Source organism: Garra rufa, chromosome 2 (assembly GCF_049309525.1).
Source record: "Garra rufa chromosome 2, GarRuf1.0, whole genome shotgun sequence".
NCBI classification, from domain to species: domain Eukaryota; kingdom Metazoa; phylum Chordata; class Actinopteri; order Cypriniformes; family Cyprinidae; genus Garra; species Garra rufa.
The window spans coordinates 20,194,913-20,217,237 of NC_133362.1; the positions used below are offsets into that span (position 1 = coordinate 20,194,913).

A 22,325-nucleotide genomic window follows, 5' to 3' on the forward strand; every position below is an offset into this window, starting at 1 on the left:
CGATAGATCGAAGAAAGAGAGAGAAAGAGAGCGTACAATACTGAAGGATTGGAGAGGGATGGAGAAAAGAGAGAAGGGGACATAGCACACAAAGGGATCGAACTGACACTGATTTCAGGAATTGCCATTGGGAATAGGAAAGGTGTATGAGTGACCGTGAGGCTGTGATCAGTGGCAGATATGGCAGTAAGCACATGGCAGGCTCTGTCTCCGCTGCAGTGGGCTCGCTGGGGCTGGGACACGCTGTTGGGAGGGACATCTGAAGACGATGGGGCAGACCCAGCCCTAGGGCTCCTACGACGGCTGAGCTGGACCTCCAGACATGAATACATGATCCAAGGCAGGCAGAGGTGAGCGTGAGGTAACAGCAGAGAGAGGACAGGGACTAATGCGGTGAGACTGGGTGGGGGTCTGCACATCTGTCTGAGGCTGCGCCTTTGTTGCTGTATGGCTATAAAATGCTATCACATATTGTGTCAGATTTGTGTATTACAGTATATGCTGATGCCAAGACCGAAAAACATTCACATCCGACATTTTGTTGTATTGATGTAAAAATCAAAATGGGCATCATCAGTCTTAACTGTAATGGCATAAACGTGTTAACATGTGAAAATAGCACCTTCACTGTGATACTCAGCAGTTGGAAAATGGACTCTGTTTGAGCTGCTGTTATTGGTCTCCTAGCTGCAGGTTCAGCGCTTTAATTTCCATCTGTAATAATCCACCAGGGCCTACTACACATTTGCTGATGCAGGCGTTTATTTATAAGGTCTGGCACACGATGAATGATTGTTTAATATACTTTAGGTATTTATGAATTTATTTGATCCTGTAGTGTAAATATGAGCTGCAATATGTTGTCTCATAAATCAATGTTAATTGTTTGCTGTATCAGCGCTGGATGTGATATGCAGCTTCGCTGTATGGAAACAAAACAGACTTGATGTTTGTACTTTAATGAGATTATTAAATCAACTCCTGTTTCTTCTGTAGGAGTTCAGACTCAGACGGAGCGTTCGAAACCCCTGAGTCCACCACCCCTGTGAAGTCTGCTTCCCCACCATTGCCCCCAACAGAGCCCCCCTGCACCGACTCAGAGGCATTGTCCCCAGAACACACAGGTACATTTAGAATTCCATTCCATTGAAATTCACACCACAGATGGTCTTATGTGAAACAACATAAAGATAGTACATTTTAAATATGTTTAATGGCGTATTTTTACAGAGTAGCTTATTATTGGCAAACGTCAGTATTTTTTAATACCAATACTGCTGATGTCTCTATTAAATGCACTTAAAAAATCATTTAAGTTAACTTCACATTAACTATATAGCAAAGGTACATAGTAAACCTGAAAACAGAAAACTAAGTAACTATACCTAGTTATCCGTATCTAAGTATCTACAGCTAGAAATATGAACCAAACCTAGAATATGTTATATGCAATGTTTAAATGTCAATTTGTTGAAAACAAAGGCCTAATTTAATTTATTTATTCAATTTGTTTCTGTTCATTTTTTTTAGCAGTATTCTTGTTTATAATAATAAAAAAAGAAAGGCTGCCTTTTTACTTCCATTGTTCTCTAATGGGAATCCTGTAGTCTTTGTTATCAAGCACTGCACTTGTACTCCCTCTAGTGGATATAAATTGTATTTCTACAGAATGTTTTTTTTTTCAAGAAAGATCTATAAATGAATCAAAACTAACAACTGATGCTTACAAACGAGTACTTTTTGTACTCTATGCTTCTTTAACTATTTAGTTGTTTAGCATAAAATAATATCAATACATGTGTAAGTACTATTCTGTGATTCAGGGCAGCCATAGCCTAATGGTTAGAAAGTTGGACTTGGTTAGAGGGTTGAGGGTTTGAGTCTCGGTACCAGCAGGGATTGTAGGTGGGGGGAGTACATGTACAGCCCTCTCATCCACCCTCAATACCATGATCGAGGTGAGACCCTTGAGCAAGGCACCAAACCCCAAACTGTTTCAAAATGTATAGTAAAGTGTCATTCTCTATCTACACAGCTTTGACTGCTGACATCTCTGCCAGCGAAGATCAAGAACCAAATCAGCCTCAACCTCCCAGTCGCTCTCCATCTACAGTCTTTGATGAGGACAAACCAATAGCTGCTAGTGGCACTTACAACCTAGATCACTTAATTGCTAATGACCCCTTCGCAGAAGGGTCTGGACCATCAAGCCGAGCACCTCTCACACGCTCTTTAAGCCTACAGTCTGGTGAGTTAGAGAGTCCAGGAGACAAATCCTCAGGAGGAACCTGCGACAAACCCATTCACCCACGAGCAGAGTCCTTTAGCATAGGAACAGAAAGCGCTCCAGGAACTCTTCGTAAAGTGAAGAAGCCTCGTCCAGGTTCCCTGAAGAAGAAATCTCTTTCCCGGCAGAACTCAAACCCGGAGCATTCCTCTCCCAAAACAGTCTCCTCTAGCAGCACGCCAGAAGAGAAAAAGAGAGGGAAACCTCCTGCTGAAAGTTCCTTGCAAACCCAAGAGAGAAATAGTTGCTCTCCCAGCCCTAGCCCTAGTCCTGCTGGTACCCTGCGGAGGAACAGGATAAAGTCTCGAGTTGAGAGTCCTCCACCTTTAGCTGAGGAGATCACTACCAGCTCAATATCAACTCAACTCCAACCGGATCTTCCTGATCCAGTATTTGAAGCTCCAACTTTCCCTGACGAGGAGTCTCCTATCCCTCCCAGTGCCTCCTACAAATGGGATCCAGACAACTTTGAGAATATTGACCCGTTCTGTACAGGAGGCAGTAAGGTTGCCAACTCGCCAGTCTTGGGCAGAAAAGCCGACTTTAAATCAGTTTCAGACACCACTGCTGCTGTTAAGGAGCCTCGTGCTGCTTCTCCTGCTAAAGAGCAACCTATAAACATTGAGGAACAGCCAATCCCCAATCGCCAACCAGTCAGACTGGAGTTTGACTATTCGGAGGACAGTGGAGAGGCGCCACGCAGTACTCCTCCTCCTAAAAACTTAGGCAAGAAACCAGGGGCCAAGATGCCCATCCGAAAGCCCAAACTGGGGATTAAGAAGGCCCCTCCACCCCAGACAGAGCAGCTAGACAATGCACCTGTCCCTGCACTTTCAAATGACATTGATGATATGCCGATCTCCAAGGGGTCATATAACTTTGATCCCAGCAAGTGGGATGACCCAAACTTTAATCCATTTTCTTCAAGCACTGGTGTCCCCAGCTCTCCTCGCCTGTCTAGAGAATCTTACAGCTTTGATCCTGACTCCTTCGATGACTCAACTGATCCCTTCAAATCATCCAAGATGGGAAACTCACCTACGAAAGCTGCCTCTTTTGACAAGTCCAGCAATGACAACGAAAATGAAAATGATAACATTGTTGAGTTGCAGGATCACAACCAGAACAAACCTTCCAAAAACAAGAAGAAGCCTCTCAAATCGTAAGTCTGAAGCTTTTTTCATTTCAAATTTCATTCTATAATTGTGCCAGTCATCTATTGTCTTGTCAATTTTCTTGTGTATACTTCTAAATGGTCACATACATGTAATTGGGTTAGTACTTGTTTGTCAGCCTCTGTCACATATCTGTTGATGTCATGTATCACAGGAAGTCCAGCAATGTCTCTTCTCTGTGTTGTTTCCTGTAAGTAGAGAGATGGTGGGAAAATCAGCACCAGTAATAATATAGCTTTACATAAAATGTAACTTTAACATGTTTTAACTCATGAACTCACGTCAGTTTTATCATTCACTTTAATACATATGACTGCTTCCACATCACATCATTCCACGTCACCCCCATCTTCCTCGGCTCCATGTTTGATATTCTCCAATGAGAATGCGTTGCCCTCTAGTGGATCCTCAAACAAGTGCAGTCGATTCCAGAAACAGAGGATGAATTCAGGCATGCAACTGGGCAAAGGGGTACAAACGTTAGGCTAGAAAATGTATATGATTGTTTTATTCAAGTTGACTACACTTTTTCCAGTGAATCAGACGTGAGATCAACATTTCATCTTAAAAATCGCTGAAAGAGCTCCTAATTCTAATTTTATGAGACTAATTTCAGAGATCTTACCTCCTTAGGGTAGCCTAGTGGATAATAAACGTTGCAGGTTTTATTACAGGAAAGCAGAAACTGTGACCTGGAATGTTGACAAGGGAATCTTTATTGTGCCCTTGAGCAAGACATTATTTTCTTGTCTGAGACCCCCTATACACCCAGATTCATTAATACAGCTATTTGGGAGCAGTTTTAAGTAATATTACTGTCAAACTGGGAGTTTATTGGATCATTTGCTCCTGTTTCAGATTTATCCATCCATCTATCTTTATCATTTTTTTTTCCAACACAGATGTCTTTTCAGATTTGACATGAGGAGTGAAGCAATATCCCTGAAATACTTACATCACACTTACATTATAAAATGTGCCAAAAACAGCAACAGAATAGGATTTGAAATGCTTGTTATGTAGGGCATCTGTCACTTTCTTGGGTCACTGAGCAATTTAACAGGGGCTACAGGGATTAATACTAACTGGGTCAGGGCAGAGTCTGTGGAGTATTAAAGATGTTTTTGTTTTTATTTTCTAATTCTAAACCACAAGTCTTTACTGCATAATCGCCATTCTTTTGCAAGACATATTTTCAGTTAATCTAAGGTGAATTTCCGGCATTGGTTCCATCCGTAAGACTGCATTAGCAAAAAAAAAAAAAAAGTTTACTATAAAAAAACACAAGAAAACTACAAACTGAAAAACATAACATTGATATATCCCACTAATAGAGGCATCAAACATTATGTAAACCCTGAATAATCCATTACATTGTGCGCTAGTAAGATTTTAACTCATAAGATTTAATCCTTAATAATAAACACTATCATTTACTGTGAGAATATTTGTATTGTCAAAAGGTTTTCTAAAACCTTTATGAAACCAACACAACAGGTATGTATTATTTAACAAAACCTTTTATTCGGTAAAACATTATCTATACAGTATCTGTCAAAAAATAGTTGTTCACGAGTCCCTTGTTCATCCGGAACAGTTAAACTGCCGGCTGTTCTATAGAAAAATCCTACAGGTCCCACAAATTCTTTGGTTTTTCAGCATTTTTGTGTATTTGAACCCTTTTCAACAATGACTGTATGGTTTGAGATCCATTTTTTCACGCTGAAGACAACTGAGGGCTCATATGCAACTATTATAGAAGGTTAAAATGCTCACTGATGCTTCAGAAAGAAAAAAGAATGCATTAAGGGTAGGGGTGAAAACTTTTGATTGTGAAGAGGGTAAAAGGGTAGAGGGTAAATTTAGCTTATTTTGTCCTCTGAAAAACATGTAAGTATCTTATTTAACTTCTGAAGAGTAGTACTAAATGAAACAATATGATTTTTAGGCAAAATAAGAAAAATGTACACATCTTCATTCTGTTCATAAGTTTACACCCCTGGCTCTTAATGCATAGTTTTTCCTTCTGGAGCATCAGTGAGCATTTGAACATTCTGTAATAGTTGCATATGAGTCCCTGCATATGAGTTATCCTTAGTGAAAAGATGTAAACGTCTTTTATGTAAAACATCTTATTCAGGTCAGTACTAAATAAAAAATAACAGGCATTTTGTATGATCCCTCTTATTATTAAATTCTGCAAGGTGTATATAAACTTTTGACCTCAACTGCATCTTTTGTTCCAGACTGATACTGATACATACTGATACTAACAAGTAACCACAAACTTCTGTCTTGTTTTCTTGAACAGTAACACGTTTAGAGTGAAGAAATCACCAAAGAGGACTCAGATTACGGAGCCATCTGCTCAAGTAAGTCAAGACATGAGTGTACATTCACCTACAGTACACTCACATAGTCACTGCAGATGTTCATTCTGAGATGATCTGTTTCTCCCCTTCGCTGTCACCTCATATCATAACAGTGTTGTCCTGTGTGTTCTCCACTCTCGCCCTCCACTTCACACACACATAATCACCCACAGGAGCACTCACCTGATGCCAATCCCGAGCTATCACAAGATCACGCCACAGATGAGGAGAAACTGGCTTCCTCTACCAATCAGAAATGGACTAGACATGACGTAGAGGTGGAGCTGAACTCTGATCCCCAAGACTTCCCGCAGCCAACAGACTTTACAGCTTTTGTCAACGAGAACAGTTTACCCGCACAGAGTGATGGTGAGAGAGTAGAGGAGACTCTTATTATGTTACTACATTATCCCTAATCATGACTCATGGATAGTCCTGCATTATTTTACACAGATTACTTGAAAAAGTAAGAAAAGGACTGTTTCAAAATGCGAAATAATAGTAATGGTTCTACAAATTAAAAATACTTATTTTCTGTTAATTTTGGGGTAAAATATTTTTGTGAGATTCAGCCACCAAAAATTGATCACATTACACAAGTTTTCCTACATTATTGGCCTTTGACCTACAGGGAACCATTTGCACCCTAGGGCAGTTTCTGCCTGAAACTAACTGGGTCAGTAGTACAGAAGCAGATGAATTATAGTGCCACTCTCATATTGGTTCTGTCTGTCTGAACTGATGATCAGCATAGAATAAATATTCTTTGAAAGCCTTATATTATTTTAAATTCCTATATAATCTTTCTAAAACATTTAACCTGTTATACCTTCTCTTATTTTCTTTGGTGTCTTTTATGCAGTTACAGACTATGAAATTGAATACATGGAAAAGATTGGCTCCTCCGCACCTGTGAGTATCTAAGATACACTAAACTTGCAAGTGTGGGTGACAAACACCAAACTAATGTTAAATTACAGACCTTTGTATTTATGTGAATACATGTATGTTTTTTACAGCCTCTGTCGGTGAAGAAACCATTACTTTATCTGAAGCTAGACTCTGTGACAGACAGTCCAACGAAGACTTCCAACATGCAAGATTCAGAGCCCAACTCTCCCTGCACTGGGTAAACCAAACACACACACACACACACACACACACACACACACACACACACACACACACACACACACACACACACACACACACACACACACACACTGGTTTACATGTTTTATGGGGACATTCCATAGGCGTAATGGTTTTTATACTGTACAAACCGTACTTTCTATCGTCCTACACCTACCCTACACCTAAACCTAGCCCTCACAGGAGATTGTGCAAACTTTTACTTCCTCAAAAAAACTCATTGTGCATGATTTATAAACCTGTTTCCTCATGGGGACCTGAGAAATGTCCCCACAAGGTCAAAATTTACTGGTATTCCTATCCTTGTGGGGACATATGGTCCCCACAACGTGATGAATACCAGGTACACACACACACACACACACACACACACACACACACACACACACACACACACACACACACACACACACACACACACTATACACTACCAGTCAGAAGTTTTTAATGTTTAAAGAAGTCTCTTATGCTCACCAAGCCTGCGTTTATTTGATCCATAGTACAGCAAAAACAGTACAACTTTGAAATATTTTTACTATTTAATATAGCTGCTGTCTATCTGAATATATTTTAAAATGTACTTTATTTCTAGGGTCACATTACATTTTTAGCATCATTACTTCTGTCTTCAGTGTCACATGATCCTTCAGAAATCATTCTATATGCTGATTTGCTGTTCAAGAAACATTTATCATTATTATTATCAATATTTAAAACAATTGAGTACATTTTTTCAGGATTCTTTAAAGAAATAGAAAGATCCAAAGATCAGCATTTATCTGATATAAAAAGCTTTTGTAACATTATACACTATACCATTCAAAAGCTTTCACTATAATTTTACATGTTTTGGGGGAAAGAAATAATAGAAATTAATACTTGTATTTATCAAGGATGCTTTAAATTGATTTAAAGTGATGATAAAGACATTTATAATGTTACAAAAGATTTCTATTTCAGATAAATGTTGTTCTTCTGAACTTTCTATTCATCAAAGAAACCTGAAAACATTTTCAACATAATAATAAATGTTTTTTGAGCAGCAAAACAGAATATTAGAATGATTTCTGAAGGATCATGTGACTGGAGTAATAATGCTAAAATTTAGCTTTGAAATCACAGGAATAAATTGCATTTTAAAATATATTCATATATATATCATATTATTATATATAACATATCATAAATTCCTTGAAAATGCATTGAAATGACTGCAGAAGTGTAGTATTAGTCTGTGTGGAAATATTTTCTTTTCAAACAGGAAAACATAGGAAAATATATTCCCATTGGGTCTTTAAAAATTATTTACTGTACTTTTGGCCATGTGTTTAATTGTGCTGGTTTGATGCTTCACAGGAGCTTTGAGGAGATGGAGGCTCAGATCTCGCAGGGGAAATCACCTGTGCTGCCACCACATGGTGATCGTGGCTCCATGGCCTCAGAGAAAAGTAGAAAGAGAGAGAATCAGTCTCAGAGTCGAACGCAGAGCAGCGAGAGAGATGGAGCGGTAAGTGCAAACCAGTCAAACGCTAAAAGAATTAGCGACTTTGAGAGTTCATTAGCTCATACAATCAAAATATAATAAAGCCACCACAAATGTGTGAAGATGGGGTTATTTTTATTTTGCTACTAATGATTGCACAGCTTATCTGATGCATTTACAATGCTACACATTTTATTTTCAGTCTTAAAGGGACAGTGCATCCTAAATAAATAAATAAATTCTGTCATTTTTTACCCTCTTGTTATTTCCTAAATGTATTCTCAAAAGGAGTCTTTTCTATATAATTGTCCGTTTTCCAATTATAACACTAGGAAATAATGACAGAATTTTTATTTTTAATTGAACTCTCACTTTAAGACTTTGCTAGGCATGCAGCTTATTCAGGGTCTCCCCACCAAAACTGGTTCCGCAGAATGTTCATTCATAAGCTTTGTAAACCCATCATAGAAGTGTTATGATGCACTAGGCTAAATACAGCTTTCCCTGCCTCACTGACACCCAGACACCTCCTCCTCCTGTCGTCCCTCTTCTGCTCTCGGTCCCAATGCAGTCCCCCATCCAGGGCCCCATGGACCCCTCAGATCTGCCCCTCTTAGACAGGCTGTCTGATTCACCTGCCCCTCTCAGCTACCTGGAGCCTGATCTGGCAGAGACCAACCCCACTGCCTTCGCTCAAAAACTGCAGGTGTGTAGAGAGAAGCCTACCAGCCAACTATCTCTTCTTCCCTGGGTGCTTCTTTGCTGTGTGTGTGAGAGTGTGTATTCACTCAGCTGTGTTTCACTGTGTGTGTGTTTGTTTGTCCTTCCAGTCTTTCATGTACCTTGTCTGCTTTGTTTTGTCTCTCATTTTTTGCTTGACCCCCTAGTGCTGGGATCAGGAAATGTTAAAGGAATAGTTCAACCAAAAATGAAAATTCATATGTATTCATCCTCAGGTTCCTAGAAGCCCTAGATGTGAATAGGAACTGGGGCTGGCAAGCTCTGAAATTAGGAAAAAGCACTATAAAAGTACACTACCATTCAAAAGTTTGGGGTCGCGGATGCCAATAGCTTTGTGGGCAGCGATCATGTCCCCTCTCTCTCTCCCCCACTTCGCTTCCTGTCTACATACTGACCTATCGTAATAAGGGCAAATAAATGGCAACAAAAAGTTTGCCATTAAAAAGAAATGAATGTTATGATATGTAATGATGCATTAAATTAAAAAAATAAATATATTAAAATAAAAAAGTTACTTTAAATTGTAATATTATTTTATATACAGTATACAGTAACTGTTTTTTTTTTAATCAAATTAATGCAGACCTCTTGCAAAAACATTTAAAAAAATCTTAATCACTACAAATTTTTTTAACTATGTAGTTTCATCTCAAGTCTTCTGAAGTCTTCTGAAGTTTCATAAGCAGTGTTGGGCAAGTTACTCTTAAAAAGTAATTAGTTATAGTTTCTATTTACTTCTGACAAATAGTAACCGAGTTAGTAATTGAGTTACATCATCATAAAAGTAACTAATTTCCAGGGAAAGGGTGTTACTTTAAAAAAAAATCAAATGTGTTAAATAACTTCAATGCCAGCAATATTAAATATGTTAAATGTATAAAACATTGTACACTAATCTACACTGTTTTAATGTTGCTGTGGGACAGTGTGAGAGTCATCTTTCAGGGGCTAAATATCACATTATTGGGGTCCCTTCAACCCGCAGACATGAAAAACATTCCACGGCAACACTCTTAACCCTCTGCGGTCTAATTTTTTCTTGATGATCGTAAGGAGAACTAAAAATATTCAGTCATTTTTGATCATAAAGATAAGAACAAGATATTGTTTGAAACTGCCAAGGGTGTACTTTTATTTGTGTATAATAGTCATAATAACAACAAAACAATGCTTGTGTAAAATATAGAAAATACACAGTGTGCGCTCTCTGCTGTCTCTGTGTCCATCACCTCTCTTCACAGACACATAAATAAAACAACATGAATCTCAGTAAATACCTGCCTCACAGACATGAGAAATATATGTATATAATGCTTGAAATGTCTACTTTTAAATGAAGCGAGTCACGTCAAAAACAAATATTCTCTGCTAAAGTAATCCGTATGATACCAACGCGACCTCCAGTTTTTCCAGTCTGAACTCATTATCTTTAATATAATCATGCCCACAAGCGGCTCTGCTTTTCAGATTTTAAATATCCACGTGAGATGCACGGACATGTAGGTAAACGCCCACATCACCTCCGCAAACAAATGTGAACATTCATCAAGTTCATCTTGGCTACTTTTCGTTTCTGGAAGAAGATACGCAGAGAAGAATAAGCCAGAATTTACCTCAGAAAAAGAACGCAATGCGATGCAATGCGCAGCTTTGCAGGTCCTATGGCTAAGAGAGAGAGCCTACTCGGATGAAAACTGCTTTAGTGAGCTCAATTATAGTAACGCCGCATTTTATTGTCAGTTACAGTAACGCGTTGTAAAGGGGGAAACAGTAGTTCGATTGATTACTCGTTAATAAAAAAAAAGTAATGATGTTAGTAACACCATTTATTTATAATGCCGTTATTCCCATCACTGTTCATAAGTCGCATGGACTACTTTTAATTTTATGTTACTGTTATGGTGCTTTTTTGGACCCCCATTCACTGTTTCACAAAGCATCTCTTCAGATATTCTGATAAATATCTCCATTTCAGAAAGATAGAATTTTCATTTTGGCTGATTTATCCCTTTAAAAAAATACATACTAGTAACAAACCTCCTAGAAAGGGTCGACAGATCTCACTACATATACATAGTTCACAGTAAAATGTGTATGAGTGTTTGTGTGTGTACAGTTTATGTAAATTTTTTTCCCTCAGGTTTAGTATTTGCGTGAGGCCGGTACAACTCTAACCCCTCTTTTCCTCCTTACCCCATCCCCACTTCATGGGTCACTCCCCCTTTCCTCCCCTCAACCCTCCCTCGTGGCCCAGGAGGAGCTGGTGCTCGCAGCCCTGAGGATAGAGGCTCTACAGGTAGCCAAAAACATCTCTCAGAGCCCCACTTTGTCCACTGTGTCCCCTCAGGTACTGCGCTGAGCCAGCCCGCACCCGTGTGTGTAAGCGCGTGTGTGTGTGTGTGCAAGCACGAGTGTGTGTGTGTGCGTGTGAGATACCCCCTTTTGAACCGAGCCCCCTGACTGCACCCTTGGGTATGAGTGTGAATACCTACCCATAAACTACCTCACCATACTGTGGACGTGACATCTCACCCCTGGTTCTCTAACCCGGCTCCTGTCCCCCGATTGGTGTTCCTTTTCCCCAATCCAACACCCTCTTGAGCAAAAGAGGTGTGTTTCTCCCAGGGCTTTGTGACAATCCTGCATGTTCGCTTGGACAGGAGATCCATAGAAACAAAAGTCAATGTGACTTGGAAACTTACGCTTTGTATTACATCAAATACGAATGGTTTGTAGATTTCATAATTGTTGAAAAAGCTGAATTCCTCGTCACATTCATGCTAGTTCCTGGTTTCGATTTGTTACTAATTTACACTAACTCATTGGAATACGGTGGGCATATGGACTGTCTGTATGCCTGATTTAATAGCCACTGGCGTGGCTTCACATGAAGCTTAGCTCAGGTCTGCTTTCAGTCATGTTGGATGAGTGACCGTCACCTCTGTCTCAGCATTTGTACAGGAAATGGAATGAACAGACTAATCTCAAATACACAAATGTGCACACATACTACAATCCCTCTAACATGCCTCAAATTCTTGCCGCTCCATTCTCATGATGTTGTCTTGCACGCTTCACAGTCTCGCCTCAAGAAGCCCAGCCCACGCCGCTGGAATCTCAACGGTTCTCGCATGGCTAAAGTAAGAAGGAGAGAAAACAACCCCTCTAACTAGGTCTAGTCTGTATATTCTAATCCCACTGTTCCTGTACCACCTTTAGACTAAACCACCATTAGTCAAAAAACTAGGTCTACAGACAGGAAGCATCTCATCCTTCATTTGTCCTTTCTGTTCACTGCAAAAACAAAAAACAAAAAAGAAATCTTTAAGGAGAAGTTCACTTTACAGATTTACAGATAATTTACTCACCCCCTTGTCATCCAAGATATGAAAGGCTTTCTTTCCTCAGTCGTAAAGAAATAGTTTTTTGAGAAAAACATTTCAGGATTTCTCTCCATATAGTGCACTTCTATGGTGCCCCCGGGCATTTGAGGTTAAAAAGTATATAAATGTCAATTTCTTTTTATAAATAACTGATCGTTTCGCTAGATAAGTCCCTTATTCTTTGGCTGGGATCATTTAGAGCTCTTTGAAGCTGCATTTAAACTGCATTTTGGAAGTTCAAACTCGGGGGCACCATAGAAGTCCACTGTATGGAGAGAAATCCTAAAATGTTTTTCTCAAAAAACATAATTTCTTTACGACTGAAGAAAGAAAGACATGAACATATTGGATGACAAGGGGGTGAGTAAAATATCTGTAAATGTTTGTTCTGGAAGTGAACTTGTCTTTTAATCAGCAATTGTTGTTTTTCTGTTAGAAATATTTAAACATTCTTAAAACAAGATATGCTTATACAGTGTGAGTATATATATATATGTGACCCTGGACCACAAAACCAGTCTTAAGTAGCACGGGTATATTTGTAGCAATAGCCAAAAATACATTGTATGGGTCAAAATTATCGATTTTTCTTTTATGCCAAAAATCATTAGCATATTAAGTAAAGATCATGTTCCATGAAGATATTTTGTAAATTTTCTACAATAAATGTATAAAAACTTGATTTTTGATTAGTAATATGCATTGCTAAGAACTTCATTTGGGCAACTTTTAAGGCGATTTTCTCAATATTCAGATTTTTTCGCACCCTCAGATTCCAGGTTTTCAAACAGTTGTATCTCAGACAAACATTGTCCTATTTTAACAAACAATATATCAATAGAAAGCTTATTTACTCAGATTTCAGATGACGTAAGAATCTCAATTTCGACAAATTTACACTTATGACTGGTTTTGTGGTCCAGGGTCACACACACACACACACACACACACACACACACACACACACACACACACACACACACACACACACACACACACACACACACACACACACACACACACACACACACACACACACACACACACACACACACACACACACACACACACACACATGTTGGGTTTACATGTTTTATGGGGACATTCCATAGGCGTAATGGTTTTTATACTGTACAAACCGTACTTTCTATCGCCCTACACCTACCCTACACCTAAACCTAGCCCGCACAGGAGATTGTGCATACTTTTACTTCATCAAAAAAACTCATTGTGCATGATTTATAAGCCTGTTTCCTCATGGGGACCTGAGAAATGTCCCCACAAGGTCAAAATCTACTGGTATTCCTATCCTTGTGGGGACATTTGGTCCCCACAACGTGATGAATACCAGGTACACACACACACACACACACACACACACACACACACACACACACACACACACACACACACACACACACACACACACACACACACACACACACACACACACATATATTATATGATTAGATATGACATGATTATATGACAAATTTTAGAAATTAATATTTAGACTGCATTTGTGACCCTGGACCCCAAAAGCTTATTTATTCAGCTTTCAGATGCAGATAAAGCTCAATTTCAATTGATTGGTTTTGTGGTCAAGGGTCACATTTATCCTGTTTTAAGTATGTTTAGAATTTTTTTAATTTTCAGTTCTTCTATATACACTACCTTCAAAAGTTTGCATGCTTTTCCCCTCAGCAAGAATGCATTAAATTGATTAAAAGTTACAGTAAAACATTTACATTGTTATAGAAAATGCTGTTTTTTATTTCTATTCATCAAAGAATATTTTTCAAGGACTGAATACTCACTTTTGCCATCACAGGAATAAATGACATTTTAAAGTATCTTAAAACAATAATTTATAATTGTATATAATATTTCACAGTAATACTGTTTTACTGTATTTTAATATTTTGACCTTTTGAATGGTAGTGTACAAATGGCTCCTGACCATTCAATTTTTTTTTAACAAAGGGCAACAAAATGTACAGTAACCGCAAATTAGAATCTAAACTCTTTAAAAGAAGTCACATACATATTAAAACGCATCAACTCTAACCCATTTTCCGGACACATTTAATATGACTATCCAAATAACATTTATAGATCATTACAGATCTCATAACTTATTTTTTGAGTAATAGTTAGGTTTTGTCTCACTCTGTCAAAATCAGTGTTATTATATTTGTAGAAAACTGCAGCAAAATCCACACAGACAGATAGCAAACTCTGTCGCAGGACGTCCCGTATTCCAAAGGTATTGTTTCTGCCCCTGAATAACCTCTTGACTTCCAGAATAGAGTTGATCTTTAATGTATCAAAAGTATTTCTGGAATAGTACTGATACATTTTAGGATTATGGAGTGCTTTCATATATAAAAAGAGTGACAGTGTATTATATGGCTGGAGTAATGAGGTTCAGTGATGACTACCCTGAATTGATGATCTTCTTAAAATATTCAATATTTTAACATACATTATTAGATAACGCTCTTCCTGAAATAGTCTCACAGACACATTTCACATGCTGCCTCAGCACATTCTCCATGACGTGTTCTTTATTTGACCTATTCATTAGCAACAATTTATCATTCATGGAAACACATGCACAGCTGCTCTGAAGATAACAGGAATACATCACCACATTGCTGTACTAAACTCTGTCTTGTAAATATTCATTTTTAAAGCTTTTGTTTCTCATCTGCATTTAGAGGTATTCCTCTGCCTCATTTCTCCCCCTCTGCTGACTGTGTTTATAAATGGTGATGACCAATATGATGTTCTCTTGAGCTGTATCACGCATTCAGGAAGTTTCTAGATTAGGTTATGCAGCGAGTTGGAGTCAACAGGTTGAAGGTCCAAATTGCAGTTTCAATGCAGCTTCAAAGGGCTTTACACGATCCCAGCCGAGGAATAAGCGTCTTATCTAGCAAAACAATCGATAATTTTCTTAAAAAACATAAATTTATATCATTTTTACCCACAAATGCTCATCTTGAACTAACTCGGAGAGCACATGTTAGAAAAGTCATGCGCGGTTATTTGTGTACTTCGGTTCAAAAAGGTGGGGACGAAAAACTCCATCTCATTTTCTCCTCCAACTTCAAAATCGTCTGACATCGTTTTAATTTTTTTTTGTAAAGGGTGTTTGACTTTCTTTGCACATTCGCTTTGTAAACATTGGGATGGTACTGTCACACATCCATGAGGTCGAACTAGTGCAAGACGAGCATTTGTGGTTTTTGTGGTTTTAAAAAGTATATAATTTCTTTTTTTTTTTTTTTTTTTTTTAGAAAATGACCAATCGTTTTAGTAGATGAGATCCTTATTCCTCAGCTGAGATCATATAGAGCTCTTTAAAGCTGCATTGAAACTGCAATTTGGATCTTCAACCCATTGGCCACCATTGACGTCCTCTATATGGTGAAAAATCCTGGAATGTTTTCCTCAAAAACCTTAATTTCTTTTCGACTAAAGAAAGAGCAACATGAGCATCTTGAATGACATGGGGTGAATTATCAGGAAATTTTTATTTTTATTCTGGAAGCGAACTAATCCTTTAATTTGGTTGGAAATAGGCTGAGCTCAGGTGTGAGAATATTACGACTAAAAGACAAGACTCGGATCTAGACCATGTTTTATGTACGTTAAATGAACACTCAAACTCGATCAAACAAATTTGATCATCATTTCAACATTTTGTATGAGGTTTCAATCTAAGTTTGTATCTCCTGTATGACTATATGCCCCCTCCATGATCTGTGTGCAGCCCAATAATGCAGTTAATGGTATTAGGCATAAATTCTCCTTGCAGACCAAACATGTGGTGGGCATTCTGTATTTGTACCCTAACACATGGCCCCCTACCTTGTATAAGAGTCAAACTCAATTAATCTTCTAATCCAGCTCTGTTAGGAAGAATTAATCAGCTTTAATCAGCAAGTGGGTTTAAGGGCTAAACATGATGATTATTCAGTAACTACACCCCATCACTGGCTATAAGGAGGCCCTCTGGAAACAATTGCTTTCTGAAAATGGTACATTTCAATATTCAGAAGTACATTTACTGACAGTATATTTGTGCTTTTGTTTGTGCCTTTGAAGCGCTACTTAAGACTGGTTTTGTGGTCCAGGGTCACATATAGGTTTTTTAAAGAATATTTTAGGATATTGTCTTTTTTTCATGCAGTTCAAATAGATCATCGACTTTTAGATGAAAATATAAGATCACCAACTTTGCACATTATTTAATCTCCGAAAACTAACATAAGGATCAACCTGTACTCCTGCAGTCCTCATCTGACACAGCATTCCCTCTCTGATCCGGTCACAGCCGCAAGCGTTTCATGACAAACAGCTTTTCACACCCATCACACATTGAGGATTGTCAGTCATAACATTCCAGCTGTATGCAGCGGGCCAGTCGCAAACTGCTGGAGGCTTTTCAACCCAAACTAAGAGCCTGCTCTCCATGGCATTCTGGCTTTGCTGAGTAGTACCTATAGATGATGTGCTGCCTCCCTCCAAGATGTGTGATGTAAATATTGTTTTATAGAAATAAACTCGTAGGTTTTTAATAGTTTCTCCACAATTCTCTTCTCTGCAGCAGAGAGAAACGGCCTCACCGGTGGACAGCGGGGTTACGAAATGCTCCCTCTATTCACGAACAGGATACATTGAAGGGGAAAGCCCTCATCTCCCACGTGATATGGACGACTCTCTTGGCATTGCCCGAGAAGAGGTACAGTTGAGGTCAAAAGTTTACACACCCCTTGCAGAATCTGCAAAATGTTCATTATTTTACCAAAATAAAAGAAATCATACTAAATGCATGTTATTTATTATTTAGTACTAAACTAAATAAGATATTTCAAATAATAGACATTAACATATAGTCCACAAAATAACATAATAGTTGAATTTATAAAAAATTACCTTGTTCAAAAGTTTACATACCCTTCATTCTTAATACTGTGTTGCTACCTGAGTGATCCACAACTGTGTGTTTTTGTTTAGTGATAGTTGTTCATGAGTCCCTTGTTTGTTCTGAACAGTTAAACTGCCTGCTGTTCTTCACAATAATACTTCAGGTCCCACAAATTCTTTGGTTTTTCAGCATTTTGTGTATTTGAACCCTTTCCAACAATGACTGTATGATTTTGCAACTATTACAGAAGGTTCAAACGCTCACTGATGCTCCAGAAGGAAAAACAATGCATTAAGAGCTGGGAGTGAAAACTTTTTGAATTTAAAGATAAGGGTCATTTTAACTTATTTTGTCTTCTGGAAAACATGCAAGTATCTTCTGTAGCTTCTAAAGGGTGCTATATGAAAAAAAAAAAAAAAAAAAAAAAAGATATTTAGGCAAAATAAGAAAAATGTACACATTCTCATTCTCAAAGTTTACACCCCTGGCTCTTAATGCATCGTTTTTTCCTTCTGGAGCATCATTGAGTGTTTGAATCTTCTGGATCTCAAAATCATACAGTCATTGTTGGAAAGGGTTCAAATACACATTAACGCCTCTTTCTTACAAATGACTGCAAGCTCGCACTCATTATTGATTGCAACACCCACATCTTAAAATCGAATCAACAACCTATGGATAAAACTAAGTCTATGCCCTAAATTGAATCTTTTTCTATCTGTTTTACTTAAATGTACATCACATGTAAAGATCTGTTGCTACTTCCATTTCATTATCAGTTTAAAACCATCACTGCCAATTTATGTGGTTGCATTTCCACTGATTATTTGAAAAAGGTTTCATGCTCATCATCTGTCATACATCTCAAATCAGTGTTTATTAACCTCATAAATATGCAAAGAAGAATATTAACTAAGGACTTTCACAGTGTGAAACAAGGACAACCTAATTTTGTGTTAACCCAGAGTGACACTGATTTAACAATTTCCTTGGTGTGAAGTGTGTAAAGTAATGCTCTTCTTATTTCAGATTGTTGTGAAAGAGAAAGAAGCCATGGAGTGGAAGAGAAAATATGAAGAGAGTAGACGGGAAGTCGAGGAGATGAGGTGGGTGTTCTTAAAAGGACAAAGAAGAGCTATGATGAGTGAAGCTTGCGTCATTTGCCGATCCCATTTCCTCCCACGTCTTGTCCTCTCTATAAGCTTCAAATCAATAAAACTGAATAAAAGTGTTCATTTACTGCATATGTTCCTTAGTTTGTATGACTCACCTGACAAATCCCTGTGCATTAAACCATGCAAGGCTCTGTTTACAGCTCCATGCATCAACCTCAGTCTACCTCTCAATCTCTTTATCTCCTTCCTACGTTTTTTTGAAGTCAAGCGTAAGCAGAAAGCCAATTAAAGAGGGCCTTAATATGTCAGATGTGCCAGAGTTGCGGGCAGGAGAAGGGAGTGAATAGACGAAAGATAATGCAGATTTTTTTTTACCCATCTGGAAACACATGTGACTGTCTTGTCAGACAATTAAATGCCATTTTAAGGTGAAAAATTATAAATAAGGATTCAAATCCTTCAAAGGTAATAGTTTAATAAAAAAATGCAGTGCTGTTTAATTCAGAAGAGGGTTAATTCAACCAGGGCATGTTTTAAATCTGTTCTTTTTCAAGGGGCAAAGTGAACAAGGTAATCGGGAAGGGTTGAGGATTACAGCCAGCTGGACTAGGCCTTGTTAGTGTGGATAAGAATGGGGCTTAGTTCATTAGCCTGATTGTGCTCAGGATAAAGAAGGCCTAAGAGGCTAAGGAAGACATAGCTAATCCATCCGCTTACTGTACTGGCAACCTGCTTTTCTCCAAGCAAGTCTTTCTGCCAGCCCAAATCTTGTAGTCAAACACATGACATAACAAATGCCAGTTTCTTGACCTCTCATGTAATCAACCTTATTCAGAATTTCATTGTCATTGTTACCTCAGCATGCATTGTGCTATTAGTTTGAATTTACGTTATCAACCAGTCAATTGTATTCATCTGGCTCAAAGCGGATCTTGCTGTATGTATGCAAGCAGATAAAAAACTAACTTTGGCTTCCAATTTGGGACACTTTCAAATGCTGGCCTAAATCCTGTTTACACCTGGTATTAAGATGCGTCCAGGGTGATCCGATAACAAATGGTCAGCCAAGATACATACTGTAGCTGGCAGTAACGTGTGTCAAATGCGCCTGCTGTGATCACTTTTGATTGGATTTCGAAGGGAGGGCCTTTGACTTCATGGCTACATGCATCACTTGCTACGTCAGTGTGTTACTGCGTGTTGGTAAATCAAAAAAGAAAAAAAATATTAAGGAATGATTTTAAAAATTGACCTGATTATTTATTTTAGAGATATAGCTGTATGAAGCCCATTCCTATTTTCTTTTAATGCAACTTTCACAGTATGTGGTTTCAGTGATTAGATCACAAATCATTTTGGACTGTATTTAATGCTTACCACTTGTGCCCGGATCATCTGAAACGTATCCAGGTATAAATGGACTATAGGACATCGGATTTCCGGTTCAAACACTGGGGTTTGGGAAGGTTTTTAACAGTTTTTTTAACAGTCTTTTACAGTATGTTCAACAGGCTGCATGTATTTGATTAAAAATACAGTAAGACAGTGTACTGTCAAATACTACAATAAAAAAAAAAAAAAAAAAAAAACATTAGTCAAAAGTTTTTGAACAGTAAGATTTTTAATGTTTTTTTTTTTAAAGAAGTCTCTTCTGCTCACCAAGCCTGCATTTATTTGATCCAAAGTACAGCAAAACAGTGCAATTTTGAAATATTTGTACTATTTAAAATATCTGTTTTCTATTTGAATATATTTTATTATTTAATTTATTCCTGTGATTTCAAAGCTGATTTTTTAGCATCATTACTCCAGTTACATGATCCTTCAGAAATCATTCTAATATTCAGATTTTCTGCTATTAATTCTTGTTATCATGTTGAAAACATGAGAATTTTTCAGGTTTCTTTGATGAATAGAAAGTTCAGAAACACAGCATTTATCTGCAATAAGAAATCTTTTGTAACATTATAAATGTCTTTATCATCAATTTCGATAAATGTAATCCTTGCTAAATAAAAGTATTCATTTCTATAATTTCTTTACAAACAATAAAGTAAAAATACTAAAGATATTTCAGAATTTTACTGTTTTTGCTGTACTTTGGATCAAATAAATTCAGACTTGGTGAGCAGAAGAGATTTCTTTAAAAAAAACATTAAAAATCTTTAAAAACTTTTTACTGATAGTTTATATATTCTAAAATGTAATTTATTCCTATGATGCATTGTAAACTGCCATTACTCCAGTCTTATCTTGCAGTATATATGCACTTTATTTGAATATTGAATTTATTTTTTTCTAATTATTTGCAGGAGGATAGTAATGGAGTATGAGAAGACTATAGCAGAGATGATTGGTGAGTCTTGATTGCTTAATATGATTTATTATTTCTCCTGGGGATTTTCAAAGTTTTGTGAACACCGTCAGGCACGTTTGGTTCAATTTATCTGTGCTTTTCTTCTGCCGCACTGCTGTAACAGGCACAACCCTTACCCAGTCACGGCACACCAGCACACATATGCAATAAGTTTTTGTTATTTTCTCATTTAATTTGCAGACAAATCTTTCGTGCCTCTGGACCCAAACACCGGTCAGTCGCAAGCACAAGCCTTCAAGTCTCCCTGAATATTTCACTTGACTTGACCTCACAAAACATAAAACATGTTTCTGCATAAAACATGTCCCTTACCAGGCCTCACCCACTGACAGATTAATCTACTTTCTTTGCCTGTCCAGTATTTACATCCATGTAAATACTGTAGGCTGTGTGCGTTCTTACATTTTCAGATTGTGATAATGAGTGTCTGGTTTAACCTTGACATGCTTTTCTCTCTTTGTACAAAGAAAAACCTCTTTTCATTCCCTTTTTATATTCTTCATGATAAAATACCATCCTTGATATTCCGCTTACCAGCTGTCGGTCATTTTATTTTCACTTTATTTTGTATCTTTGCTTCCATCATTTCTTTTTCCATGGTTCATTTTCTTGGCCACTTTTCTGGCTCTCACCACCAACTTCATTTTATTCTATGACACTTTCATTAATTTTAAAATTCAAATATGTTTCTGACACGCTTTTCTCTCACACATGTCCCACCCTGCTGGCTTGACTTAATGCCGTCCCTTTTTTCTGTTTTGCTCCCTCCGTCCCTCATAAATATTTGATAAATCACTCAGGCATGCCTGGTAAGTAACAGCAACTCTTTATTTTCTTTGTTTGTGTTGCATCCACCACATCTGATAATAACAGGAAGAGTTTTCTTATGCTATAACCTGATATGATGACGAAGTCAAAAGTTTACATACACCTTGCAAAATCTGGAAAAGGATAATTATTTTACCAAAATAAGAGAGATCATACAAAATGCATGTAATTTTTTTATTTTATTTAGTATTGACCTGAATAAGATGTTTTAACATAAAAGACATTTACATATAGTCCACATGAGAAAATAATAGTTGAATTTATAAAAATGACCCCGTTCAAAAGTTTACATACCATTGATTCTTAATACCGTGTTGTTACCTGAATGATCCACAGCTGTTTTTTGTTTGTTTTGTTTATTGATAGTTGTTTGTGAGTCCCATGTCTGTCCTAAACAGTTAAACTGCCTGCTGTTCTTCACAAAAAAATCCTTCAGGTCCCACAAATTCTGTGGTTTTTCAGCATTTTAGTGTAGT

At 37.6% G+C, this 22,325-nt stretch overlaps 1 protein-coding gene across 8 annotated transcripts in view; it reads left to right on the forward strand.

Moving 5' to 3' along the window:
* The window catches only part of tacc2 (transforming, acidic coiled-coil containing protein 2), a 51,139-nt gene that overhangs the window by 24,308 nt on the left and 4,506 nt on the right, over positions 1-22,325 (forward strand). The window contains exons 4-17 of one of the 8 annotated variants that reach the window (XM_073833862.1): positions 997-1,124; positions 2,036-3,449; positions 5,774-5,834; positions 5,948-6,203; positions 6,697-6,746; positions 6,854-6,963; positions 8,343-8,493; positions 8,993-9,175; positions 11,465-11,557; positions 12,291-12,350; positions 17,209-17,343; positions 18,559-18,635; positions 20,957-21,000; positions 21,202-21,234. In XM_073833862.1, coding sequence (XP_073689963.1) covers positions 997-1,124; positions 2,036-3,449; positions 5,774-5,834; positions 5,948-6,203; positions 6,697-6,746; positions 6,854-6,963; positions 8,343-8,493; positions 8,993-9,175; positions 11,465-11,557; positions 12,291-12,350; positions 17,209-17,343; positions 18,559-18,635; positions 20,957-21,000; positions 21,202-21,234 — 2,795 coding nt within the window. The remainder of the gene's footprint in view (positions 1-996; positions 1,125-2,035; positions 3,450-5,773; positions 5,835-5,947; positions 6,204-6,696; positions 6,747-6,853; positions 6,964-8,342; positions 8,494-8,992; positions 9,176-11,464; positions 11,558-12,290; positions 12,351-17,208; positions 17,344-18,558; positions 18,636-20,956; positions 21,001-21,201; positions 21,235-22,325) is intronic. The other 7 variants (XM_073833865.1, XM_073833864.1, XM_073833866.1 and 4 more) reach the window with 7 other exon arrangements.